Raw genomic sequence first — 24,610 nt, forward strand, 5'->3', positions numbered from 1 at the left:
AAATATTAAAGTTATTCTGAAGAGAAGTTTGCTGTACAAGCATTGCTTCTGGCACAATCAAAGCCTGAACATGAAGCACTTTCAGTATGATTTTGAGATGGTTTTTTTTTTTGCATTTTCATAATTGCTGCAGAGAGATACCCTACATAGGAATTCAGTAAAAAAAAAGGCTACACAATGCAGTTCTCTCTAAACCAGCTAAATTAGCTTTGTAGTGATAATGCAATAAGTCAAAACACAGTTTTGGTTAGTAAAGCAATTAGGTACAATTCAGAATAAACAGAAAGGGAAAAATTCTGTTCCAAAATGTGCTGGTCTAAACACAGACTAATGGCATTAGTGTAATTAAACACAGGGCACACGCGCTTACGCAGGAAAGAGCACATGACTGCATTTTTCAGAGAGGGATTACTGATTAAAGGACCATCATTCTGCATTTTTGTACAAGGGAGTACTGATTCCTGAGCCATCAATATGAAGTTTCAGGAAGAACCTGCACTGCCTCTTGTCTTCAGAGGCACTGAGATAATTTTTTTGAGAAAGAAAGACCTACTGGTTCACCTATGGGCCCAGGCGGTCCAAGGACTGTGTTGTCATCACCTGGGTAACCCTAAAACAAAGATTTGTATTAAAATACATTAATTCAGAAATTCAACCTCATCTACCATGCACACATGCTCAAATGCTAATATGCACGCACAGAGAATACTTTATAGACGCTAAAAGTAACTGTGATGATTATGGTTTTAATACAGTGGAAATGATAACTCCATTTTTATATGCACGTAAACTTCCCAAAAACATTTAGGATTAAAAAAGCTAAGTATTTGCCCTGTTCTCAAAGGCAGCTATAAAAAGTAAGTATTTGAACAATGGCCATGTATTAATTTCTTTATTTAATAAAAGAAAGGATAAACAGGATATTTGACAAGAGGAAAAAAAAAATTTCCACTGTTTTGAGAAATATGCTTAATAAAAACAAGTGTAGAGAAGACTCCAACACTCAGCCTGAACTCTATTAAACTTTAAATATGAAACAACTGCCATCCAAACTAATAGACAAAAAAGTTATCATTTCCAGAGGATATTTACCAATATTTAATGCGAAGAGGCTCATGTTTGAAATATGATTAAGGGTTCCCAAGTTCATCAAAGTGCTTTTACAGAAGTGACCAAGCAAGCTAGACACCTAGCTCCCGACAATTTCGTTTTCAGTTATAACAGAATCTATTTGTAATATAAGCCATTCATTGCTTATTCATAATATTCATTGCAAAACTGGTCCTAATACAGGAATGTATTTCCTGTCAAGTGCCACTCTAAACTAATCTTCATGAAGGGAATCCCTGTGCCTGCATGTGGCTACACAAACGTCAGTCAGCATACAAATTTGTATGCAGGATTTGAGGCTTAAAAGAACAACAGTCAATCTGGCAAAATAGCAGCATGGAGGCAACATTTTACCCCTAACATTTTATATTAAGCACAGATCTTTGTCCATTTTAGTTTGATTTTCAGCAGTATTTGTGGGTGCACTCACAGGCTTAACGCTACAAAAATACTTTGCTGGTTTCACAGTGATTTCTGTCTGCAGCACTCACTAAGGGCAGTGGTGCTATCTGATACAACAGAATGTGCTTCTTACTATGGCTACTTTCTGTTTTAGAACCTGAAACATCTCAACTGCATAATCTGGATCTCTTCTTTTGAATGATCCATTTCCCTAGTTTTGCATTTTGTTCTCATATTCTTTGACAATACTAATAAATATTGCAAATGGTGTTTTTTGCTGCATGCTGTGGAAAACAGTGAGCATGCAGGAAGATTTTCTTCCTTTATAATTACTCAAAGTGTAAGACAGTATAAACCATCTTTATACCTTTTCTCCTTTAGGTCCTGGGGGCCCTGGAGGCCCTGGAGCACCTTGGTGTCCCTAAAGAAGCAAACAAAACAAACTGTAATTCCAAAACAAATTATTTAGGAAATAATTCTCAACTTTTCTTTTAGCTGCCTGTTACTATTATTTTTTTTTTTTGCTGCTTGCTAATAATGCTAAATAGTGATGTGGCACGAAATTAATGGGCCCAGACAGAAAATGTATTGCATGCAGGAAAAGCTCTGTGCACAGAAGGAAACCAAAGGTTCTGGCAGGGTTTGATGCAGGTGAAGGGAGCCGGGTTGGTTCTTGCTTCAGGGCTAAGGCCACTGATGGGATTTTCTGTTTGATCTTTTAGAGCAGGATTCAATCCATCTACTGAACATCATTATTTTTCAGTGAAAGCCATGATATATTTATGTTCTTCAACTAACCTCATTCAGTTTCTGTTACTGAAACAGAAAATGCCTGGCCAGATAGTAAGCAGAGGTGGTGCTGGGTGCTGAACAATCTTTACAATGAATAGCTGTAGTAGTCTTAAAGGAACTTTATTCACAAGGGGTGAGATATACAGGACAAACAAGAACTTCAAATCTGTGGTAAAAACAACTACTAGTGAACTCACAAAACCAGGTCAACATAGCTTAAGACTAATATTTCTGAATGGGCAATGCCATGTCATATAAATGTATGTGAGATCTGACACTCCAATAGATATTTGTGTATTCCAGGTACAGATCCCCATGATATTTGAAATTATTTAGAGTACCACAGACTTACTTAGGAATGTGTAGGTATATAAATTAAATAAAAAACTCACTCCATAACCTGGAATTCCTGGCTCTCCTTCAGGTCCCATTCCTCCTAGGTGTCCCTGTTCATGGAATAATCAGTGATAGAAAAATGAGCTCTCGTAAAATGTTACAACAATGCTTACTTGATAAAAAGTTATAACTTGGAAAAATCTTCAAATATTGAGATTTCAGAACCACAGACAACTTCTTTCTTAGGTCCAATTTCATTTGGTAAAGAATGGATTTGCCATTGGCACACATCAGGATGAACAGGCTGGAAAAGACACTGCCTGCATCTCGAGCTACATCAAAAAATATTTATATATGCTGTAGCTGTGACTTGCCTCTTCCCTTGGAGAGACACAATTCTGCTAAACCAGAAGTACATGAGCTCTTAAAAATGCATGTTTTGTACAAACCAAGGGGCCTTGAGTTCCTCTTGCACCTTTGGGACCAATTTCTCCAGGTTGGCCAGGGTCACCAGCAGGTCCAATTTCTCCAGGAGAGCCAAGCTGTCCCTTTTCCCCCTGTTGGTGTTATTGTATTAAAAAGAACAACAGATTCATACGAAGTTTCAAAATGGAGCTTATGCTTAACCAAATTGTGTAACAGCATTATTTAATAGGAGCATTACATTTGCATCTATATTGACATATACATTTACTATAGTTCTTGGAATGTCTGAACCTAGAACTCTGCAGTGAAAAAAACAAAACCCCCAACTAAAGCCTATTACTTTTGTTTTAGCCAAAGGTTAGAGTTATTTGATAGCAGCAGAAACTTATGAGTTGCAAAATCAGATCCTGATACAAATTTAAATCTCCTAAGGTCCTGAATGTTATTGATTGCAGAATGATGACAACTCTGATTGCTGTGGCTAGAAAGAAAAAACATAGGCTTGAAGCATGACATAAACCAGGGATAAACTTGGTACAATGGGATTATTTTGTAATGTAAATTTGAGTTTCAGATAAAAGGAAGAGAATAGAGGAAGAGAAAAAAAAACATCACCTTCTTTCCTAAACGGCCCCTCTGACCTGGATTTCCTGGTGTCCCTTCAGGGCCCTGTAAATTTATAAGAGAAATATCTATGATTGAGAAAGGCTTGGAAACATGTTTAAACTGTGCTCTAAATTGGATAACTAAGCAAGCTTTTTGTAATGCAGAGAGGTTGGAGAAAAAAATCTCATTAACTGGATGAGAGCAACTTAATAGGACTGTTTCAAGTTAAAGCAAAAGCAAGTGGGAAAGCATCAGGGATCATTTATCAAACTATTGAAAGTGCACTGAAAATAGGAGACAAAGCCCCCCAGTAAATCTTGTCCCCCCAGAAAGTATTACTTTAGGAATAACATTGCTTCCAGAGAACCACTGGATTTAGGTAAATACAATACACAACCAAAGAAAAACTAAGAAAATCTTGGGGCTGTCCAAGTGTGAAGAGCAGGGGCAGATGGCTGTGCAGATGAGGGGTGCTATCTATGGAGCTACAGCCCTGCTGTCCTCTAGGTCACTTCAAAACCTGATGATCCCAAAGGGCTGCATGTGTCTACTCCTCACTGGTTTCAATTTATCCAAAAGCTCTGTGAGTTAGAAAAGGTATTTTAGCTTCAGTTTTGGATAAAGAAAGATATATTTGGTTTGGTTTTGGGTTTTTTTGTTTGTTTTAAGCCATTGTGGTGATAGGCTAGCTTAAACATAGTTTAAACTGATTTGTGAAGCTTATTTGTTGTTTTGTAAGTTTTGTTTAAAGAAAATGTAGTATTACTCCTATCCCAATAAAAGCCTCATACAACTGATTATAGGAAATGGATTTCCACATTTATACCTGTTTAGATCTGTCTACATCCCTAGGAGGACAAACCGTGATTGTGAACACTCCCAGACACTAGGGAGGATGAGTGGGGACTCCCAGGCATCGAATTGCCAGACGCACCTGTCCCACTGAGGCACAGCAGCACTGCTGATGCTGTTTACAGTATACAACTGTAATTACACATAGTGCAGATATGCCAGGGCTGAGCTGTTTTATGATAATTTCAATATATTAAACTTTCAAGCGTCTCCAGAATTGCCAAACCATAAAAAAAAGTCAGGGTGAGATCACTGCAGCAGAAACAAAACTTGTTCTGCAGCACACTAAGTGTGCTGACAACTAAAACAGCATTTTTTTCCTTCACTAGTTCAGTGTGAAGAACCCAGGATTAAAGATAGCAGATTGTAACACTGATGTGTAGAGGACAGAGGGGGCAGTGATCACAGCCATTGACAGCTGGGCCCTTCAACTAATGTTTACTCAGGCTCCATCATCATGTAAGAGCTACAGTGAAGGCAGCCAGAGGGCTGTGAGTGAGAACATGATGATGATGATGATGATTTTTTGTAAGAGAATCTGATGTCTGACTTAAGGCTGTATAATGCTTTTGAACCTGTGCTCCAGAATATTAGCTTACATTAAGAAGTTGCATAAAATTCTGAGAAAGTTGGGGCTGTTCAGCCTGGAGAAGAGAAGGCTGCGTGGAGACCTCATAGCAGCCTTCCAGTATCTGAAGGGGGCCTACAGGGATGCTGGGGAGGGACTATTCATTAGGGACTGTAGTGATAGGACAAGGGGTAACGGGTTCAAACTTGAACAGCAGAGGTTTAGACTGGATACAAGTAAGACATCCTTTACTGTCAGGGTGGTGAGGCACTGGAATGGGTTTCCCAGGGAGGTTGTGAATGCTCCATCCCTGGCAGTGTTCAAGGCCAGGCTGGATGAAGCCTTGGGTGATACTGTTTAATGTGAGTTGTCCCTGCCCATGGCAGGGGGTTTGGAACTAGATGATCTTAAGGTCCTTTCCAACCCTAACTATTCTATGATTCTATGAAAACAGATTTTATAGATCGACTTTAGCTACTAGGAGTGATGCCGGAATAAATAGGTAAACTGATCTAACAATGTTGACCACAGATCCCCATGCTTGTTTACTGTTTGACCTGTGTATGCTTGCTGCCATTTCTCTCCACCTGCAATCTGAGTTGTCTGTGGCAACTGCTGCTCTCATGGTATGTTTATTTAATTCCTTTCACAGAGGTGCCACAGTGAAGTTAATTAAAGAATAAATATCTTTCAAGAACAAAAAGGAATACTGAAATTCCTTCTTTCTCCTTATTTTTTATACTATTTGTCTCATTACAGGGTGATGGACAAGGTAGGAAGAGAAGGTCCACCAAAGACATGACATTGCACCACAGCACAGAATTACCAGCTTATTATCTGAAGTAGTGTTGCCCAGCATCATAGACCTTAATTTCTAGAAATCAATTCCAGTGCAGGATGGACAGCAACCATAACATTGTCTTTACAACATCTTGGCAGCAGTGTAGAAAGACCACTTGGGAAAGGCAGGCAATCCAACTGATCAGGAATCAAGGATAAGGGTAATTTGAATTATATGATACCTATATATGATACAGGTTTTAAGTCACCGTTGACTTGCCTTGTACTCCTTACCAGACAAGGCACCAACAGTGCCTCACACCAGCACTTTCAGAAATCTGTGCTGTTGGTGTCTGTGCTGCAATAATTTAGTAGCTAAGGAAACCTCACTATATCAGTATATCAGTTTTTCTAGAACTGTTATTTTTGCACCTTCTTTTTGTTGTTATGGTTTTTTAAAAGAATGACAGCTAAGCATGTATGTGGTAAGAACGTTAGCACAATATCTTAAATTGGAGCCAAATCATGTGTGCTCTAAGGTCTAACACTTCATCATTTACAAGCTGCTCAAAATGGTTCCTTCTTCACCCCAAGGAACTTTTAATCTAAAATAGAAACTAGATAGCCCTGGGACAGTAAACAAAGCCAGGAGTAAGGAAAGCAATACAGAACTGACAGCACATTTTATGGCAATATACACATCTTGCCAATTTCTTTGGGTGTTTTTAAAATTTAAAGAATGTTCCAATAGCTTGAGATTGCTCACAGTCTCCAAATAAAGGTGACGATAGAGACTAATGACAGAAGATTGCCTGGAGAGATCTAAAGTGAGAGGCTCCAGGTTGTGTGATGTATGTGTTTTTATGACAAGTGGTGAGGAAGCACCATCTGCTAAGAGATCCCAGATTTAAGATTGGAAAAACATTTGCCTTTTCTCTGTACCAACCCTAAAAAGCTGAAACACTTAAAAAAGGAAGGCAAACCAATTTAAAGATGTTCATTTCTAATTGCAACAGCCCTGCAAAGTAAAAGAAGCAAGCAAAACTAAAAGGAAAATTATTAGGAAAAGCAAATGTACAGGAAGTCCACTTCAACCTGAAAACACTTACAGGAATGCCTATTATGCCAGGCTCACCAGGGGGTCCAGCAATTCCTGGTAACCCCATCTCTCCTTTTTCACCACCTTCTCCAAGAAGTCCCTGGTCTCCTGGGTCTCCCTAAAACAAAGGGGAAAAAGAAAGCCAAAACAAAACCCAAACTTAGTTGAGCTTCTGCTCTGGAATTACTTATTCTTGAGAAAAGTGAATTCTGAATCTTCAGGTTTGACAGAAAACTCCCTAAAACTGATGGGAATTTTACCAGTTAAACTGATGTCAGGATCCAAGTTAGGGAGTTTCCATCTCATTCATACATTTCCACAGCCAGATTTTGCCTCAATCATCTTATATGTCCTCTGGGACATCCCCTGTCCTGGTACCTGGCACAGTGCCTGGTACAAAACTGATTCAATGCAGGGAATGGAGCAGCCTTGGGCTTACTCTCTCCAGCACGATAGTTGCTACAGAAATAAGCTGTACTTAGGTCTCCAGCTTGCATTTCTGCCAAGCCGTTCAGTTTTGCAGCACCTGCAGGGTATTTATGTGCCTAAAAGGCACAGGAAAGCCTATAATATATAGAGCCTCCTATGTTAAAACTAAATGCGCTCAACTGGCTTCTGTTGATCTTGTGAAATAGGAGAAAAAGAAGAGACTTTGGTCATTAAGTTGATGTGACTGCTTTACATCTGTTACAGAAACTGCACATACCTTTGGGCCATCCTTTCCTTGAATGCCATCTTCTCCTGGAGGTCCTGGTTCACCCTTATGAAAAGGAACAGGTAAAGATACTGGTAACTTGTAACTTTTGATGTATATAGTAAAAAAGCAAATATGAACGTCCCTATACTAAACATAGTATTTCAGACACAGTGGTATGGTTAAATCCAGAGCACCCAGTGTGGACCAGTAACAGGAATTACTCTTCTCCAAGGACAGGCAGAACTACTAAATACACCTTGTTGGAGATTTTGGGCAGGAGGAAAACACAAATGCAAGGAGCTGATGGAACAAGAGAGCTCAATGGTAATACGTTAAGTCTGAAAGGATATGGTTTACACTCTTTTAAAAGTAGGTCCTTGATAAAATCTGTTCCTAGCACTTTAAAAGGTTTTTTCAGCCTTCAAAGGTAGGCAACTTTTTGGGTCAGATGAGGAGGGTAAGATGCACAGGAAGAATAAGCAGAGGCACAAATACTTGGTAAAATTAAGCACCTAGTAAACCATCCACAGCACCAGAAGCAAATCAGTTGCTTTAGATGTTGGTACAGAGAGATACCTTGCTCTGCCAAGATTATAATGTTCCTATTATCTCACCTAGACTGAGTATCCATACATAGCAATATTGTGGGATGAAACCTTAACAGCTGGGCTGGAGTCCCTTGGATTTACCTTCATGCTCAATGTCCTTATTTATGTCCCTCAGGGACATAAGACATTTAGAAATATTTCAACATCAAAATCAACACTCTCTTTACCTTTCTACAATATTATAAGTTTTTATTTTTTTAAAAAGATATCAGAAAATAGCTTCTTATTGAGCCTTTCTGCCAAGTCAAGATTTCTCAACCTGTATTTCTGACACATTTGTAACATACATTCCTTTAGGGAAGATTAGTATCCATAGCTTACCCTTAAACCTTGGTCACCTGGTTCTCCAACTTTTCCAGCAGGTCCAACGTCTCCCTGAAGTATCAAAATTAAAATAAATCACTGGATTTTAACGGAAAATATTCTTAACAATGAAAGAATTTACAGATAATTCAGTCATCATGACAATATACCTTAATTGCTCATTTCTCATGTCACTACCTACTTGGCTAATGAATCAGATGACTGATTTGCTTTTATGTAAATCTGAGAATTTAAACAGCACAAGAGAGAATGATTTCAACATTTACCTTTGCACCTGGTTCTCCCTGCAGGCCAGGTTCTCCTTCAGGGCCAGGAGGTCCCTGCATGGCACAAGAACTACTGTTACACATGGTCACCAATAATGATTTTGCAACCATCAAATAACACAGCCAAATCAAAGCACAAAAATGGCCTGAGCCACTGGGGAAGATTGATGTCTGAAAAAATCAAATTAAGGCAACATAGGTCTTTGTTCTTACAAGAGCCGAAAAGAAGAAAAAGAAGGAGTATGGGAAGAGTTCAAGAACTGCAGGAAGGTATTGAAAACTCAGCAATACCACTAAGCTTGTACCTTTCATCATAAATTACTGGCAAGCTGAGCAAACATCATTCTTTTGTAAATCTGACTGACAATTTCAACACTGTTTAGGCTTGGAGCCAAATAGATATAGCCTTTGGAAAACAAAGAACTTTCTGGAGTCTTCAGCCCTTGAAGAATTAATGGTATCAGATTGCTTCTCATAAAGTTTATGTTTAAACCTCTTTTTTAATAATCAGAAGACTGGATTTTGGGTGACTGAAGAAATGCATTTCTTTGAGGAAGCCAGATCTGCTCTGTTCTAAGTGAGCTCATCCCTCAGTTACTTCATTACAAATGTGGCTAACAAGTGCTGTCATATTTCCTTCAAAGCAAAAAGGAGAAGCAAAAGTTAGTAAGATGACTGCCCGCAGCTGCACTTCTTCCTCTCCCACTTGCAAGGACATATGATTAATGCTGTTCCACTGTCTAACTGCAAGGAGAATAGGGCTTCCAAAAAAAGCTCATGTAAACATTCAAACATTCACCTTTGAGGTGCAGATGTCATGAATGTGAACTCAAAGACAGTGCTCATTTGTCAAGTAAGAGTCTGGAAGGTCTCAATAAAAGTAGTTTCTAAACACACCATCCAGGCTTATTCAGTTGCTTGAGTGTTTATAATTCTGACAGAAATTATTAAAAGCTCACCTCAAAACCCATTTCTCCAATAGGGCCAGCCTCTCCAGGTTGTCCTCTTGGACCCTGGTATTAAACAAAATTTTGGATGCATCATTCAATTAACATTAAATTATACTGTCTAGTCTTGACTTTATCTCTTCAGAATTCTTGCAACTGGCATGAAGAACTGTATTTCACTGGTTTTACTCCTGAATCCAGCAGTGTATACATGCACCTTGGAGGCATACAGTACCAGAGACCCCATTGCCAACCCTGACACACTGAAACGGACTTCAAATAAGAGCACAGATTTCTTTTCTTTTAGACCAAAAGTAATTTATTATCTAAGCTAAGCTCTCCTCTTGATTAACCGAGACATTGTTTAATTAAGGTTTGTTAGACTGTCTGGTTTGCTTTGTGGAAAATCCTACAGTCTGGTATGGACTTAACTGAAAACAACTACTGTGTGCTTCACTGTGGATTTAGCAATGTTTATACAGAACAATCACTGAGGTGTAATGGACTAAAGGCTGGAGCCTTTTGGTAATATTAATAACTATAGTATAAGCATTTTCTTACAAACTTTTCTGTAATTAATAAATTCCTTGCAGTAACATGTAGTGTTTGAGAGTTTCCCAAAGCAGCATGCTCAGATTCTCTGCACATTAGATTGTTCACCTCTGCTCACAGAGTTGGATTTGTGTGCTGGGGGGCAGAAGTTGCCTGGAACAGCTTACAGCTCATTCCATAGCCACTGTGAATGTATGTCAAGACAAGATCAACCCTCTGGATGTATCCAATCTTTGAACTTTCAGAAAGTTCACGTTTATCCCTTTGGGATTCATCTGTGTTTAAGTACATTCTAAATTAAAAACATTTTATTGATCTATTACTCTCATGTAAAATAAAGATACTGCTACCAGTATTTATGGTAGAGGGCTTTTACGCAAACATTTAGTCTTTTTTGTTTCACTTCCTCTTACAGACTCCACATATGGTTTTACTCCTCCTGGTAACCGATAACGTGAGTATATTCTTCCCTTGTTACAACAACATAAATTGTGTATTACTGAGAGGGTTTCAGCAGAGGCATATATTTTACCCTATAGCTTCGGTTAAGTGTGAATAACTGAATTTGCATTTAATTTCCTGTTCAGAAGTCAGCTGATCCTAAACTAAGTTCACTGGCTTTCAATTGCATCAACTCCATGGCATCCCATAGGCAAGTGTCACGGAGCTCAAGTTTGATTCATGAGTCAAGTATTTCTTCACAATATTACAGTGGAGCTATGTCTGCTGGACTGATGATGTATCTTTCCCTTGAGACTTTCAGGGAATTTCAGAAGCCAAAAATCTGTAGCAATGTAGGGACTCCTTTAAACCATCAACAAGAGGTAATTTGCAAAGAAAGGTTTTACTTAAATACCTGACAAGTAAGTTAGAGTATACTTTAGACAAAGCCTGTTACTACAAATAGCTCTAGTGGCTTACATTTTTTGCTTCTGCACCAACAATTAGGGGTTTTCTGCTCTGTGGAGAACTAGTGACAGGGACAGAGAAACTGTTTCAGCAGCTGGCTTTCACGTAGAGACCAGCTGACAGAAGATGAAATCAAGCTGCTTGGATGGGCAAATTAGAGTCCCACATTTCATTCCATAACAGCTTTATTAAAATTTTCACCACTTTCTCCTAGCTCCATAGACCATTTTCTAAAGACACTTTAATCTTTCATCACTTGAAAGATACCCTCTTCAAAGGCTAAGCTTTTCTTACTTCTGACACTGCACATTTAGATTCTAAGATGATGAACCCAGCAGGAATGTAGGTTGCTAAAGAGTAGACCACTTAGATTAGATAAGGCTGAGAGTCATTCTATATATAAGAAAATTCAGACTTGACCAGAAAATGGCAGGAATTGTAAGGCATTCAGATGTCACAACCTGAAGATTAGATAAAATAAATGGAAGCGATAAAGTGACAGGAATCCAATAATAACTGTTAGAAAATACATTTTCTGTTGAAACATTTTGCCACTCCTACGAGTTGGCAGCTCAAGTGAAGTAGGCAAGTATATCCAAAGGAAAGTTTAACAAACAAATACCAAAATAAATGTTGGTATTTTTCTAGCCCTCAAAATGTGCAACAAATTCCTGTAAGGATATCAACCTACAGCTTAGTAGAAATAATATTTAATAATGCTAGAAATTATAATAGTTAGTAGAAATAATATTTAACAATACTGGAAATAATAATAATAATTAGTAGAAATCACATGCTTTATATCAACAGTTCACTTTCAAGATTTGAAGTAACTATATGAGCCAGCTTCAGTGTGTGCTTACAGCCCAGAAAGCCAACTGTATTCTGGGCTGCAGCAAATTAAGCGTGACCAGCAGGTCAAAAGAGGTGATCCTGCCCCCCTACTCTGCTCTTGTGAGAACTCATTTAGAGTATTGTGTGCAGTTCTGGTGCCCTCAACATAAAAAGGACATGGAATTGTTAGAACAAGTCCAGAGGAGGGCCATGAGGATGATCAGGGGACTGGAGCACCTCCCATATGAAGATAGACTGAGAAAGTTGGGGCTGTTCAGCCTGGAGAAGAGAAGGCTGCGTGGAGACCTCATAGCAGCCTTCCAGTATCTGAAGGGGGCCTACAGGGATGCTGGGGAGGGACTATTCATTAGGGACTGCAGTGATAGGACAAGGGGTAACGAGTTGAAACTTAAAGAGCAGAGGTTTCGATTGGATATAAGGAAGAAATTCTTTACTGTTAGGGTGGTGAGGCACTGGAATGGGTTTCCCAGGGAGGCTGTGAATGCTCCATCCCTGGCAGTGTTCAAGGCCAGGTTGGATGAAGCCCTGGGTGATAAGATTTAGTGGGAGGTGTCCCTGCCCATGGTAGGGGATTTGGAACTAGATGATCTTAAGGTCCTTTCCAATCCTAACTATTCTATGATTCGCAAAATAACATTTCAGAAGTTTGACTCTCATAGATTTCTGAACTATAAAATGGCAACCTTCTCCCAAGTCCCCCTAGGACAGCATATCCTCTTTCACTGTGTTTAACCTGATTTACCCCCAGAGAAAGTGATGTAATACTATTCCTGTCATGGCTGCATTTACAGCACTTTGCATATACTTGCTGCAGACTCTGCATGAACGCAGACTCTGCATGAACGTCTGTTACAATATTTGCCACATAAAAGCGAGTGTGGCTTGAAATAGTAACAATCAGAACAAGAATCCATCCAGCAGAGAAATGTCTGAGGTGTATTACAGCAGTCTCTTTTTTGTTGAAAATTCAACCTGCCAAATATATGTGGTTCCTGAGTTATTCAATAACTATCCTAAATTTTGCCCCTCAAAAATACCACCAGTATCAGTATTGGCACATACCGATGTAATCCATAAAGTAGATGTCTACCTCAATGGAGTGTAAAGCCACATAATACTGTGGTCCAGATTCTATCATGCTCTCTTACGTTGTGAACGCCTTACTTCAGTGCTTCGGAACATGATTAACAAGTCTCCTTATGAACAAGTTAGGCTAAGCAAGGGAGGCAGACCCTAGCCCTGCAATTTTGGAACAATTACCCCACAATTCCTATGTAACCACAGCTTGAGTTACCAGGGACATCTGTATAATACATGGAAAAATTTTTAAGCAGGGATAAGGATCAACTTACTGGCTCTCCCATTGGTCCCCTGTCTCCTGTGGTTCCAGGTGGCCCAAACACACCCTAGAAGATTAAAATAAAGTAAAAAAAATCAGTGGAAACAAGCTGTTTCATATTCTGTGAAAAGCCGTTTCCTCTCTTATTTCTGCTCAGTCAATAACTTGCTCAGAAACACTCAAGAAATATGTGCAGCCCTTTCTTCTGGTTGGCATGTATTGCCACATTGGTAGTTCCTATGGCAGATGAGGGAGCTCTGAATAAATCTTTCCTCCGTTTCTCTTACGTAGGGATGGTTCTTGGCTGACCCACCATTTATCAGTTCCTCACTATTCTCCTCAGACTCATGTGCTGCTTGTGTGAGAAACTAGACCTAAACACAGTGTTACGAATGTCCTACCTTGCAAACTGTATTTGACATAATCAGTAAGATTTAGAGCTCTTTTCTTTTTGGTCAACCTGGCTCATAGCATCTCTTTCTTACACTCTTCTAGAAACTGCAGCTGTAGGAGTAGTAGAGCAGTATCTTGTACTTTGCAATAAATGTACTAATTCCCGTCTATTCCAACTTAATAAGGTTTTGCTTCATTCACTTCTGTGTATATAAATACATCTAACAGTCCTAGCAAATGAAGAGAAATTAAACCCCATTATTTCAAAGGTGAGAGGCAACAAGCTCCTAAATCTGAGAAGATACTGTATTCTGTAGACCATCCTTCATGGAAACACTGGTCTTGTAGCGGGCTACGCTATGCTCACACTCTCACTTCTGCCCCTTTATATGAATAAATGCAAACTGAGATGTCAAGAGTTTTCCAGCTGCTCTAGGGTAAACAAATTCCTCATATTCCAGTGTTAAACAAAGTGTGATATTTTGTGGAACTGTTTTGTTTTTTTTGTAGAAGTACCAGAGAATTTCATACTCACCACTGCACCCTGATCTCCTCTTTCTCCTGGATTTCCAGCTTTACCCTGGTCAAAGAGAAGCATTTAAAGATGATGCTGGATTCAGATAACTTACAAACACAGCTCAGAAGTTAGTCGCAACCGTGTTAAGGCTTACTACAAAGATTGGGTCCAATACTTACAATATACCCAGGAACTCCTTTCTTCCCTGGATTGCCTCTTTCTCCCTGATAAATAACCAACAGTGTGTGAATTCCACATGCGCTTCCTAGATAAGCTGCATACAGTTGCTGTTAGTTTAAATGCTGGGGAACTGCAGGAAGTGCAGATTCAGGCTTAAATGGGCTTTTACCATAATAGGGAATTACCTGAAGAAGGAAGAAATTCACAGATCTCCCAATGGATTAAATGGAACTTTATGGCTTCTGACATGCTGGGTTGGTTTTTTTTTTGTTTCTTTCTTTCTTTTCTATCTTATCTGTTATGATCCCTCTAGATGTTTTGTTTAGTATTAAGCAATGCACTCACCTTAATGCCTTGTGCTCCTGGTTCTCCTGGAGGACCATCTAGACCTCTTGGCCCCTGAATAGTGAACCAAGTGATTTAGAATATTAATTATGCATTATTTGTGGTTCTCATCAGGGAGATGCAGCATGAGGGGAAACACATTTTGCTAGCACAAAAACCAATTTTCATTGTAAGTTAAGTGTGAAATAAAGCTTCAAAGAATAAAATAAATTCATAGTTTGCTGAAATATAAGAAGAAATATTGTTTGTAAACAGAATGTTCAGGGTCTCTGTTGGAGCCAGCTTGCAGGCTGATACTTTCTACTTGCTTTTTCATGCAATTTGTATGCATGTAACAGACACATATTTAAAACAATTTAGATGCACACTGGTTATATAGAGTGTTTGCTTTAGAGCATATAAGTTGTATATGCAAAAATCCAGCTTGCTAGTAAGACTGATAAACAAGCAGATAAAATTCTTCCATGAGGAAACCAGTTTGAGGTGATATTAAAAGCAATTTCTAATCTTACATAATGAACTGCTCGATTGTTAGACTAAAATCTCTCTTGCAAACTGACTTTATAATAAATACATTAAAAAGATAACCTGTTACATTACTGTATTACAATATAGAAAATATTTATTGCCAAAGCATTAAAAAATATTATTTAAGATTGGAAATCTAAAATCTTTTAGCGTAGAAGCAAATGTAAAATCCTTAGAAGAGACCATGAGAAAAATGGAAAAGAATATTTTATCCATGCTGATGCAGGAGGTTATTTCCACATTTCTAAACACCGTGACTGTTCTGGCATAGAAAACCTGTTGTTAGCAACCTAAACCAAATTACTACTTTAAAGCAAGAGACAAAGCCAGGCTTTTTACAGCAGTATCTAGTGGGAGGATGAGGCATAATAGCTTCCCTGATGGCATCTGGGCTGGAATCAGAGGGAACTAGTACACTGCTAAGGCACTGCCTAGAGGGAAGTGAGCTGCATCTTCCAAGTGCTTTTCTGAGTTGTAGAGAACCTTATGTCTTGGGTCATGGTTTATAATGAAGAGCATGACTGATTTCCAGACTGATTTCAGTTGCAATACTGTTCTAACAGGTAATAAGAAGGGTTTGTAAAATTACTTTGGTGGAAATACATCTGATTTTTTCTACATTACCTTCAACTCAAAAACATCTGTGACTTCCATGTCTCCCTTGAATTTCTGAGACAAAACTTAGCAGAAATATGTTCTCTCTGACTTGGATTTACTGATACACATCCAAACCTCTGTCAGAACAGACAGTAAGCACCCACACACTTCCTTCTGAAGCTACAGTGAAAATATCTGAGTGCTAACTTAGGAACAGTGTGTATCCAGAATCATTTAGGCTTTTCTCCTGAAATGGAAATCTCTCAAGAAAAGGCCTTTCCTGTGAGCTGATACATAACAATCTGGCCCTGCAGAGCCAGAAATATCCCAAAAGAAGTTTATCTGTTAGCATTTCAGCACTGCTGCTTTTGGCCAGAAAGAGGGAACACAGAAACCATAGGAAAAGGAAAGTCAACAGGCAGGGAAAGTTGTCTGAATACTTTTGATACCTTAGTAGTTTCAGACACAACTTTTGTGAGGCAATCCCTGAGTTAGCCTGGCTACCTTTCTTCTTTCGGTCTAAGCCAGGACTGAGTATTTACATATAACACATATATCATACTAACAGATAAATTCTTTGAACGCTTGTGACTTCCTTTTAATCAAAAAGAGGGTCATAGCCCATATGAAAAATCATCTTATGAGACTGCACAGGATTCTCAGTCTATGTTATCCACATGACACACCAAAACCTTTCTCCCAGTTACACAGCTCTCCACTTGAATGGAGTTCACAACGACTGTCCAGTCATTAGGAAGGTATGAGAACTGATTATATCACTAATAATCAAGATAAAAAACCTATCATTCAAAACAGCAACCTTCTACCATATAATTCTGAATTAAAATCAAAGCAACAAACCAACATGATGCTCAGATTCTAGCTCTGGGATGTGCCTACATTTAAGCCAGCCACAGAACAGAACACAGGAATCCAAGAGAAAGGCAGTTCAGTATTCTAACAAAAGCACACCGTAACATTCCTATAAATAGTGTGATGCAACTCACTGTTGGCACATGTAAATTGCATCTGTAAATTTCCTACTATAGCTAGCACAAAATGAGAAATACAAATGATTTGCCTGCTGTTATTTAATTCAGGTTGCAACAGAGCTGAGCAGTAAAGCTGCCTAATGACTGCTACTACTTTTTTGTTTGGCACAGGATCAGTTTTGTTTCTAAAATAGAACATATTACATGAAAACTCTAGGATAAGCTGAGAAAAAGCTCATCTAAGAAGGCAAGAAGCACCAATTAACCCTTTGTTCTTTTTCATCCTGTCTCCTAAATAGAAGAATAAAAATAACATGAACACACTAGACAGGTACGTCTCTTGTTTGGTGGTTGACATACTAGAAAATGACATCAATTTTTGTTTCACTTCCCTTGAATAATTAAGACAGATAAACACACTTGGCTACTGATGTATCACAAAGCCACTTGTTTCACATAGCCCTGAAGTACACACATTTTTCGAGGTTATCATATTCCCTGCCTTTAGAGTTATGGAAAATATCGCTCATTAAAACAGTGCTGATGCCTTTAGGTAACTAAGGTTCTTCATGTCAGTACAGACACAACTGAAGCAAAGAGAACCTTACTGGCTGCTATGAACATAAACTACTGTCGCTTGATCCCAAATTTACAGCACTTCACTATGTTATTTATCTCTGTTTTAAAAACTGAATTTCATGAGCTGCATTCCAGGTAAGTAAGAGCAGAAAAATTACTGCTATTTAGCTTTAACACACTAAATATGAAACAATGGCTTTATGGCTGCTTACACTGCTACCAGTATGTCTTCCAGATGAATGTACTTGTTCCTTCTACTCAGAGAGAGAAATTCCTTCTCTTTGATACAGGTATTTCCACCTCCCTGAGTGTTATTCTGCCACTGCAGTACCTACAAAGCAGTCTCCCTTTGTGCTTTCAGAAGATTAACACTAAACAGTAAAGTGTGAGTCACAAAAGGGTGCAGCCTTCTACACAACTCCAGCTGAAGTGCATCATTTCTCGAGCACAAGCTAAGGAAGCTCTGTGTTAGCACTACGGTCAGTGGCACATCCTCCCAAATCTCTTGATAGTGAGATACTCCATAGACCCTTAAAACAGCCTGGCTTCAGCTGGCCAGAACTCCCGGGTGTACTAGAGACTGAGCAGCTGGATACTCTCAGGCAGAAGTAGGCTCCTGCCAATCTTGGATGTGAACTTGTTGCTGAAAGGTCCAGAATTTATGAGAGGAAGGAATTCTACTCTGTGACAGTACAGGAGAGGGTCAGTGCTCCTAAGTCTTCCTGCAGATTCCAGCTGTGAAGATGGGATATGTTATTGTTTCAATACACAGCAAAGGAAAATTTCCATATTATTCTATTTAACTTCTGTATGTGACTGTGGTATGCATTTTTCCATGCCCTGCCACACAGAGCTCAGGGTTCTGACACTACTCTTTCTGAATCCAGTGATGACAAACCTCAGCTTTCAGGGCCCCCAAATATATTCCTTATGTGAGATTCCTCTTTGGGTCTGATATTTTGATCTTAAGAGCAGACAAAATTCTCAGTGGCTTCAGTGAGAGTTTGTTCTCAGAGCCTGAAGAGCTGGGTCTGCTCTGAGACCCCCTTTCGTGAGTATTCCCAGTCATGCTGGATGGAGGCAAAGTCATAAACCACAGTGCCAAACTGGGACTTCCACAGAGCTTGGGATGTTTGGGATTTATTTTGAGTGATCTTTAATTATAAACAATGTACTCCATGATGTGCTGCCAAAATCACAGACAGACTCCCTCAAAGATTCCTCAGTTGGCAGAAGATGTGACACTCTTTAATAAAAACTATCTTCTACCTTCAAAATAGAATCTAAATAAAAATAAGACATTCCCCCATAAAAGCAACCACCAGGTAGCAGATGCTGCTGGGAGGGAGGAGAGCCTGCAGGGGAGGACTCATGCTCATGTCAGCAACTTGGCTTCGAATCCAGCTCTGGTGATGTTGGCAGATGGACATGCCAAGAGGGAAAAATCAGAGAAGTTTAGAAGGGAATGCTATGTTCAGAGGAATTAAAATGTACAATCTGCAATTAGTACCAATCTCAGACTATTTACACCAAAATTAAAACTATTTACACCAAATTACTTTTGAGCTAGCCACCTGACAGCACTCTACAGGCCACCAGTCAAACTGAAACTGGTGGACTGACAAGGCCCAAGGGATTTTCCTTTTTAGATGAAGCTCAAACATCAGCATCTTACAGTGAAAATGATGGGATATGTGTACTCCTCATCTGATGTCACTGGCTTGTGTGTCCTGATTGAGCATAACACTTCAGCATGTATTTCACTTTCAGACATGCTCATACTGAAATCATAGAGAGGTACAGCAACCATCTGTTTCACTGAGTCAGGCTTTCCAAGAAAAAGTGCTGCCAAACTGCTACTTCTTCTCAGCCTCACAACTGCTTTGCGTTTCTGGTTTGATTTACATTTTCAAACCTGCCTGTGAGGCAAAAAGACCTTTTTTCCTTTTGCTCCTCTAAACCAAAACAGATTCACACTCCTGTCAGAAGGCTGCCTTAGTTACTAAGGGCTCCCAGGAGCCCCTTGAGCCACTCTCTAGTGAACAGATTTGTATAAGCACATCCTGAACACTTCAGGAACTACTTCTTTGTCAGCTAATGCTGAGGGTCAGATGCTCCTGCTTACACCAATTTTTAGCTAGTTCACTGTGCTTATCACTGAGGGTGGATTCTCACCCTCTGCAGCTAATTTAGGCTTCTCTTTGAATTTTGTTACATATGTTGCACAAACAAATATATCTGTATTTCATTTTTGCCTAATAAACAGGCCTCAATAAACTCATTCTTCTGGGCACTGATAGATTACATACGACATATTCAGTTCAGAAAATAAGCAAGTTACCTGAGAAATGTGGAAAGCACTTGCTACTTCTGTATGTAGAATTATCAAAGTAATACTGCATATTTCTTAGCATATATGTGATTTTGTGTATTTTTTTCTTTTTTACAAATAACTCCTTATTAAATTGTCTGTTACAAAAAATAGCAAAGTAATTCCCCAGAAAAAAAAATAAAAATTATATATCCTATAAAATAGGCTTTCAAAAGGCCATATATTGTAAGGGAAAAATGAAGACTGTTCTCCCTGATAATGGTCGGTATGTCCTTTTTCATGAGCTGCTAAGAACTTCTTTAATCCTGAAACCCAGACTCAGACAAATCTCCTTCTGATAGGTACTTAAAACTTCTTGTACTTGTCTGAAGTGTACACTCAAATCTGCTTCACCCTTTTAAAGAAACTGAAGTCTGGGATAAATTATACTCTTATGTCGGAAACTACACAACAAAAAAAAAAACCTCAACCATTGCCAGCTGGAAAACTCTCTAATACAGGATAACCCAGAATCACTACTGCAGACTTTTAAGAGAAATGATACATTTCATATGCTAAATTTCTTAAATTGTTCCTACAAACTGCACCATGAACAAAGAGCTAAATTAAAACAGAATTCTGAAGAGGAGGAAACCATACTAAAGAAGACTCATGTGAAACGTGAAGTTTCTCCCATGAATAATCCTGTAGTGTACTGTAAAGTTTCTAAGCATTGTATATTTCAAGTATACCTGATATTCAAAATATGGTTTCAAATATAGTATATTAATAATTAAATATATGCTATTTCAGATATATTATTTTGAATATACTGAAAATATAACTTTTTACCTGACCTCTAACAGTCATGCGATCATGAAAAAATAATATAGAAGAATATAAAGTTAATGAAGTTTGTATTACTAAGTTTGTTAATCACAATATTTTCTAATGTAAAATCGTACTTTAAATGCAATGTGTGCTTCTCAAGTACCCATCTTTACCTGGAGCGACACCTCCAGATCTTACAACTTTTCAGATTTTATCACATACTTTCTTCAAAATCATACATATCGCCATAACAAAGGAGGATAAAGGAAGGCTGTAACCGTATTTTGCTGAAGCAACAAAAATGCTTCTGTTTCCTACAACAGAAAGAAACCAACAAAATAATCTCACTGACAAGGATTCAGGGAACTCATCAGGAGTAAGCAGTAAGCACTGCCTGATGCTAACGCCCGCTGTGAAGACACACTGGTCCAGCCACTGGTCTGAGTTGTACAGATCTCATAGGAATCCTGGATATGCTGTCAAACTGCTAGATAAGGTTGATGTTAGATGGGTGCATCTTCACTGCCCGTTTTAACAAGCTTCTTAAATCCAGTGAGAATAGGCTTGTTCATGCTGCAGCCAAACCCATCTGTAGTATGAAGTAAAGGTGTTTTCCTCAAGTCACTTTGAACTCAGACTGCAAAAACATGTCCAAGAGAACTCCAGACAGGAAGTACAAGTGATTGGCAGATAAAGAAAATAGTCTTAAAATATTGAAACAGACCAATGGTAGCTATAAATGCTGATATTTGCATGTTTACGTATACAGAAAATAAAGTTAGTGGTCTTTCTGGTTGCGGCCCTGTTCTCAGCTGACATACATGGCAAAACCTCATTTAATGTAATTTGAGGAGAAATGAAGATTCGTATTGTTTCTACATGGAAATGCAAGTTTAATCTGCCTGATTTTAGTACTGGCTTAAGTCTGGAGGACAGAGTTCAAAGAATGCACCTGCACATGGGGCACACATCAAATTCACATTGGCAACACAATAATCTCTGCTCAAGTAACATGAAACAGCAGTATGACTTACTCTTCTTCCCTTAGGTCCCTGCTGCCCTGGTGGTCCTCTTGCCCCAGAAGGTCCCTGCACATCAAATAAACTTCTTATTTATTGCCTTCTATACACAGATTTCTGAAAATTACAAGGCCCATGCACACTGAACAGCACTCAGTGCAACCAATACAAATCAATATTTGAACTCATGGTTCAAATGCAATCGTGTTAGTACAATTTACCTAGAAAAATCTAAATAAGAGACTCTATGTAACTTTATTCTGAATAAAAAAAAATCATGATATGACTGTTAGATAAATTACTTACGTCCAACATCCAAAACCTGCTAAAGGATACTAATATTTCAGCAACATTATGTTAAAACATCCTAATATTTTCTGATAGAAAATTCAGTTTTTTGTTTGTACTGAAGAGCCATATTAGCCGAATTATAACACAATTATACATAGCAAACTAGAATACAATTTGGTTTTGGTTAAGAATGAATTAAACACAAAATGAACATATTTAAATTATATTACACATAAAGGAATTAAAAATAAATTTGTTGCACAATTACAAACCACCCTAAAAAAAAAATCTTATTCTCCTCCTTGTCTCAGCTGAGTATTTTTTTTAAATAGATGAGTAAATGATATAATTAGTTTTCCTATTCCTCATGGATCATTGTGGAAAAGGGTGGATGAACAGACTTTGTTTATGGATGAGTAACTTTTCATGACAGTTTTATAGACTGCAACAAATATTAGAAGCCATTCTTAGCTTCATCAGAGCAAAAAGACAATTGGAAATTGGTGCACTCTCTGGCAAACCGAAGCACCATTCTATACCTACAGGTAATCCTTCTGGTCCCACAGGTCCAGGGCTGCCTGGAGGTCCTGGGTAGCCCTAGAGTTGAAATATAGGAAAGACAAAACAGTTTTAGCAGAATTGTTATTATAAGAACAATAAAAATTCAGTTACTTTCCTGAAAAAACTGAGGTAAGTTAATAAAGCATTTAATCTTGCAAAATTTATTCCCAAAAATTTGTTTAGAAAACAAATATTTGGATATATCACAACAGTCATTAAAACAACTGTCCTGGTTTCAGCTGGGGTAATTAATTCTTTCTGAGTAGCTGGTACAGTGCCGTGCTTTTTTGTTTAGTGTGAGAATAATGTTAGTAACACACTGATATTTAGTTAGAGTAAGCACTACTTAGTAACAAGAATAGGACTTTTCCGTCTCTCATGCTCTGCCAGTGAGGGAGGCGCACATGAAACTGGGAAGGAGCAGACACAGAACACCTGACCTGAGCTAGCCAGGGCGATATTCCATACCATAGAACATCATCCTCAGGATAAACTGGGGGGACTTGGCCAGGAGCCACTAAGCACTTCTTGAGGAGACAGGCTGGGTACCAGTCAGCAAGTGGTGAGCAACTGATCTGTGCATCACTTGGTTTCTTGGGTTTTATTCCTCTTTCACATTTTCCTTTTTTTTATTGTTGTTATATTTTATTTCAAACTGTTATATTCAACCCATGGATTCTACATTTTTCCAATTCTCCCCATTGCACTGGATGGGGAGAAGAGGAAGGGAGGGAGCGAGTGGCTGCGTGGTACTTTGCTGCTGGCTGGGGTTACACCATGACAGCAACTAAGAACCTTCCTCACACACAGGCACTAGCTGACAGGGATGTACCAAAACAAAAGCAGCTGAGTTTTACATGAATTTCAACATCCTAAGGTGAAGGCTCTGACAATGGGAGAATCCACTGAAGTGGATTTACCTATGGCAATAAGCATTACTAACAGTTGAAAAAAGTAGTAAAGATTGGATCCCATATTAATAAACACCTTATTAATCTCTCCAATGAGATTTTTTTAATGGATCAAATGCATCTGGTTGATGTTAAATCTAGATTAGAGAGATCTAATGAAGCACAGAATGCTTAAAAAAATATTGTCCTCTGATGCATGGATCATTGGTCTGCAGCCTTGGGTACTTAGACTCTTTCTTACCAATTCCCCAATTCCCCACTGCAACTCAGGCCCACATCCATAGCAAAATGCAGCATGTTGCCTATAATCTCCATCATCTCCTTGTAAACAGTCAAGTCCTTAAGTGTTCTCTATACATTCTAGAGCTAGCTAGCAAACACAAAACAAAACCCTACTAACTTTTCCTTGAGTACTTCAACACAAACTTGACAACAGGCATGTGAGTAGTATTTTACTTCTGTACCTTATCAATCTACCTAACATGACAATGGTTTCTGGACTGTCCAATACTGCATGTAACATTGCAAGCTGATTTAAGACCAGTGCCATTGTCAGAAAGCTGGTCCTCCCACAAGAGTGGCACACAGGGGTTACTTGGGTACTGCTGCACAGTAGAATTAGACACGATGATAGCTACCAGTCTGTTTATTAAAATAACTTGTATTACCCCAGTATACACAAGAGATTGTTATTTTACTTTCCTTCCCTTGTCTCTTCTTTCAACTGTGATTAATTTTTTAGTGTAAGGCTGCTTAAAGCTATTCTTCAAAAATGCAGTTGCTCTGCTGCTTCATTCAGTGGGTCACTTTGCAATATCACAAATAGGATGAAGCTGCTCAATAAGGCTTACTAGGAACAATACATCATAAGTACTACCCTTTTCCATAAGGCTTGGACAGTCAGAAGGTTGAGAATTTATTACTGTTTTGGAAGCTAAAGTGCATTTGTAACACACTTATGGATTCTACCTTAACTTGTGACTTACCATGACACCTTTCTCTCCAGGAGGACCTACTGGTCCTGGGATTCCTCGCTCTCCCTTTAACAAAAGAATAAAAAGAAAACAACAGTTAAGTGCTCTTTCCC

General features: G+C 38.6%; 1 protein-coding gene across 1 annotated transcript in view; it reads right to left on the bottom strand.

Moving 5' to 3' along the window:
* COL24A1 (collagen type XXIV alpha 1 chain) overlaps positions 1–24,610 on the bottom strand; it is a 139,818-nt gene that overhangs the window by 26,100 nt on the left and 89,108 nt on the right. The window contains exons 26-42 of the mRNA XM_005148104.3: positions 24,510–24,563; positions 22,595–22,648; positions 21,776–21,829; positions 14,904–14,957; positions 14,558–14,602; positions 14,397–14,441; positions 13,482–13,535; positions 9,826–9,879; positions 8,867–8,920; positions 8,598–8,651; positions 7,678–7,731; positions 6,982–7,089; positions 3,682–3,735; positions 3,090–3,197; positions 2,697–2,750; positions 1,880–1,933; positions 554–610 (exon numbers count right to left, since the gene is read on the bottom strand). Coding sequence (XP_005148161.2) covers positions 554–610; positions 1,880–1,933; positions 2,697–2,750; positions 3,090–3,197; positions 3,682–3,735; positions 6,982–7,089; positions 7,678–7,731; positions 8,598–8,651; positions 8,867–8,920; positions 9,826–9,879; positions 13,482–13,535; positions 14,397–14,441; positions 14,558–14,602; positions 14,904–14,957; positions 21,776–21,829; positions 22,595–22,648; positions 24,510–24,563 — 1,011 coding nt within the window. The remainder of the gene's footprint in view (positions 1–553; positions 611–1,879; positions 1,934–2,696; positions 2,751–3,089; positions 3,198–3,681; positions 3,736–6,981; positions 7,090–7,677; positions 7,732–8,597; positions 8,652–8,866; positions 8,921–9,825; positions 9,880–13,481; positions 13,536–14,396; positions 14,442–14,557; positions 14,603–14,903; positions 14,958–21,775; positions 21,830–22,594; positions 22,649–24,509; positions 24,564–24,610) is intronic.

Source organism: Melopsittacus undulatus, chromosome 6 (assembly GCF_012275295.1).
Source record: "Melopsittacus undulatus isolate bMelUnd1 chromosome 6, bMelUnd1.mat.Z, whole genome shotgun sequence".
Lineage (NCBI taxonomy): Eukaryota > Metazoa > Chordata > Aves > Psittaciformes > Psittaculidae > Melopsittacus > Melopsittacus undulatus.